The sequence below is a fragment of the Lithobates pipiens genome, unplaced genomic scaffold, assembly GCF_037356315.1.
Source record: "Lithobates pipiens isolate NorthernLeopardFrog02 unplaced genomic scaffold, aLitPip1_a1.2 Scaffold_8, whole genome shotgun sequence".
NCBI classification, from domain to species: domain Eukaryota; kingdom Metazoa; phylum Chordata; class Amphibia; order Anura; family Ranidae; genus Lithobates; species Lithobates pipiens.
Window position 1 is genome coordinate 653,552,735 of NW_027507903.1, and position 3,939 is coordinate 653,556,673.

Consider the following 3,939-nt stretch of genomic DNA (forward strand, 5'->3'; position numbering starts at 1 on the left):
TTTCAAGCAGTAAAGTCACTTTTTGTCACTTTTTTTGGACATTTTGGCACATTGATTTGATAGAAGAGTATACAGACATTTTCTTCATGTATACAGTTTACACATTTTTACAATTCTGGTGTCTATGTTACCTACAAGTCACAGACATCATTATTAATATTATTATCTGTAATCTTATTTATTCATCTATCTATTTATTTATTCACTTGGGCATTTACATTTGTACACAGTTTGGATGCACATTGTTATCATTTCGTTATGTGACGTAGGGGCGTGAAATTGGCACAGTATTTGTCTTTGTGGGTAACTCACCAGCCCTTGTTTCAATCCTAAATCACTTATTTATTTCTAAAATATGGTTATTACACGCACCAACACAGATTATTAGTAACTATACATGTGCTCATGCACAGGGTGATTATAATTATAGTTGGCAAAGTTTTGGTTTGTGCAGAGTAGGTGCGCCAATCTAATGCACCAGCATATCTTGGCACAGAGTTAGCATATACACTCACCGATAGGGGACTTTGAGGGACGTCTTTTGGATTTAGAGATCTATTATAGATTTACCCCTCCCCCATCCTTTCCTCCCCCATAAATACATATATTTCTTCTCCTTTGGTTAAGAATATTTATAGGGGGTTGCTTTGAGGGAGGTTTCGGAGGGACGTTTTACACATATGTGCATTGTTGAGGTATCACCACTGACCCCAATTTTTTATAAAACATTCTACCCTTATAGTTCCCTTGGGGACTTTCAGTTTGAGGGGAGGCAGCAACCACCACAGTTAATCTAAGCGCGGCCTTTGTAGTATAAAATAACTTTTTGTACACCCTCTGTTGAGTCAAATCTAGATCTCTCCAATCCATAAAGCTCATGCTCCCTGTTAATTGGCTGTGACTGGTTGTGACTCAGCAGTGGGCATGTTGGACCTCTGCAGAGAGACAGCTGCTTCCACACAGAGAGCAAGGGTTCTTCTTTGAGACATTTTGGGGGGGTGAAGGCTTTTCTATAAAAAACAACTTAGCACAGTTTTTGGTTTTAAGCCCTTGGAATGTAGTTATCAGATGTAACCTGTTGGTGCTGACAGTATGCAAATATGTCGCCTCTCAGAGGGTGAGCCTTGGTACTGAGATGCTGCAGATTTGTGGGCAATATTGCAAAAACAGCTGTGCCAAGAGTGCATGCCTAGTCCCGTGACAGCCAATCACAGCGATCACATGATCATAAGCCCCGCCCCACCTCCTGGCACCCTAAACACCTTAAAGGACTGGGAGGCACTGGCACCAAGGGGTTAAGCTGAAAGTTCTGTTGGGATTTAATGACATCACAGAGTTCAAGAACTCTGATTGGATAAAGATGAGACATTAATAAGAACATGTTGTGGTGTAAATTTCCAGGGGGCGACATAGAGCAGTGCAGAGCTCAGACCCCCTGACCCTGTATAGAGGAGATAGATGACAGACCTTTCTGTTTTCTCACTCTAACCCTAAACTTACTCTCCCCTCCCCCACATTTCTGGGGGTTCAGTCCTCCTGAGAGGGGTACAACCAGACACACAATAATATTACTTTGTACATCAACAAACAAAAAAAATCATCTCACACCTACAGTATAAAGTAACTTTTTCTATTCTACTCATTTATTTCCTCTATTACATTGCAGATCAGCATGATTTTGTAGCACGGCCTCCTATTTCTGTAACCTGCACCTTGATTTTTACTGTACCCCAAACTACAATAAAAGAGACACCGACTGGAGTCCCCACCATCCACCCCATTGGATGAATATTTAACCAATCTGACCCTCCCTTACTATGATGTCATCAGTCTCTAGGCAGTGCTCTCACATCTCCCGCCTCCCCCCACAGATCTTTATACAACCTTCCCATACACCTATCCCAGCATGGAGGGGCTCAGTGAAGGTGGTGGTGAAGGTGTGGAGGTGTCGGATCGGGTTACACAGATCATAAAAGGAGATCCGCCCGGCCTCATAATCCAGATATATCCTGACTCTGTTACTGGAGATATTGGTGGGTAAGAGGGTTTCTTCACTGTAATGTATCACTGAATACTGATCATCATCCCTATCCAATCCCCAGGACTTCTCATTATCTCCAATCCCTGACTCCTCCCCTTCCCTCTCTATACTGGGGTAACACATCCCAACTATCCAGATCTCTGACCCCCCGACATCCACTTCCCAGTAATGTTTCCCTGAGGAGAAACTCTGACTGCTCATCACCTGAGAAAAACGCTGAAATCTCTCTGGTGTTTCTGGATGATTCTGGTTTCTATCTGACCTGGATACAGTTTTCCTATCATCTGATATCTGTAGATATTTACCAGCTGTGTTTCCATCCAGTAATATGTCTGCAGCTCCCTGTATATAGGAGTATACATTTACCTCTGTTATTATATCAGATAAACCCGTGTGTAAGACCCCCGCCACATCCAGACCCCCTCCATCATGGAGGAGTTCCTCATGTCTCTCTCTGTCCTCATTATCTCCATCCTCAGTATCACACAAGTCACCTGTGTCTGATTCCTGTAAGACAGTCAGTGGATCCGTCACGTTACACAGCTCCTCAATGTGACGCAACTTCCTGGACAGCTCCTCCTTCTTTATTTCCAGATCCCGGATGGAGATGGAGATCCGCTCTGCCCTCCCGGAGATGTCCCTCAGGACTCTCTTCTCCAGGTCTTCCAGACGTCTCCTGAGATCTCCAAACAGGGCAGTGACTCTCTCAGTGTGACCAGCTGCTTCTTCTTCTACTTTCCTCCTGTGTTCCTGCAGACTCTGGACTCTTTCCTCCATCTCCTCTCTCGTTGTCAGAAGTTTCTGCAGAACATTCCTCAGTGTCTCCTTCTTCTTTTCAGAAGCCTCATCCAGTGACTCCATCTCATGTCCTTTATGTCCTCCAATCATACAACAAGACACACAGACAGAGGTCTCATCCAAAGTGCAGAAATACTTCAAAACTTCCTTATGGACGGAGCATTTCCTGCTCTCCATGGACAAGGCAGGGTCACATAAGATGTGTTCTGGGGACTTTTTGTGGACTCTCAGGTGTTTATCACACAGAGAAACCTCACAGTGCAGACAGGATCTAACAGCAAGTACAGGAGAGTCCACACAGTGAGTACAGAAGACCCCGGACTCCTCCCGATCTGGATGAGTAGACAGGAAAGTCTCTGCTATGTTACGTAGTTTCATGTTCTTCTGCAGTGCAGGCCAATCCGGAAACTTCTCTCTGCATTCAGGACAGGAATATCCTCCAGACCCCTCCTGTGTATCCAACACACGATCAATACAGACCCGACAGAAGTTGTGACCACATCTCAGGGTTACAGGATCTGTATAAATGTTCAGACAGACGGAACATTCCAACTCAGCTCTCAGATCACCAGACGCCATCGCTGACAGCAGACAAGGAAATGAAATGAAATTCTCTGACACTGGAGAAGAATGCAGTTGGGAGGGTCACGTCCTCCAACACGGGGGGGGGCTGGGCTGTGACTTGTACTGTAGTCATAGGATTCGTTATGTGGAGGGACACAGATAATCAAGGCATCTCCTGTAGGACAATGTTCATTTCCTGGGAATATAACAGACATGTTTGTATTTATACAGTGGGGTTTATTTACTAAAGGCAAATCCTCTCTGCACTACAAGTGCACTTGGAAGTGCAGTCACTGTAGGTCCAAGGACAAGATCTGAAATGAGGGGAAGCTCTACTGATTTTATCATCCAATCATGTGCAAACAAAAATGCTGTTTTTTATTTTCCTTGCATGTCCCCCTCAGATCTACAGTAGGATAACCAGATGTCTCCGGTTTCAGGGGTCAGTCCCCGGATTGAGGACACTGTCCCTGGAACAATTCTGTCCCCGGTTTTTCTCCCCGGATTTGACTTCAACAGGAGCTGGGGCAATTTTC

General features: G+C 44.6%; 1 protein-coding gene across 1 annotated transcript; it reads right to left on the reverse strand.

The window, feature by feature from the left end:
* Window positions 1–1,614: 1,614 nt before the first annotated feature.
* On the reverse strand, window positions 1,615–3,445 carry LOC143961717 (E3 ubiquitin-protein ligase TRIM39-like). The gene has a single exon (XM_077471046.1). It carries the CDS (start codon window positions 3,416–3,418, stop codon window positions 1,847–1,849), a length of 1,572 nt encoding a protein of 523 aa, XP_077327172.1. The 5' UTR covers window positions 3,419–3,445; the 3' UTR covers window positions 1,615–1,846.
* Window positions 3,446–3,939: the final 494 nt, after the last annotated feature.

Excerpts from the sequence above, each read along its gene's own strand:
- LOC143961717 (XM_077471046.1), bottom strand. The coding sequence starts at position 3,418 with ATGGCGTCTGGTGATCTGAGAGCTGAGTTGGAATGTTCCGTCTGTCTG.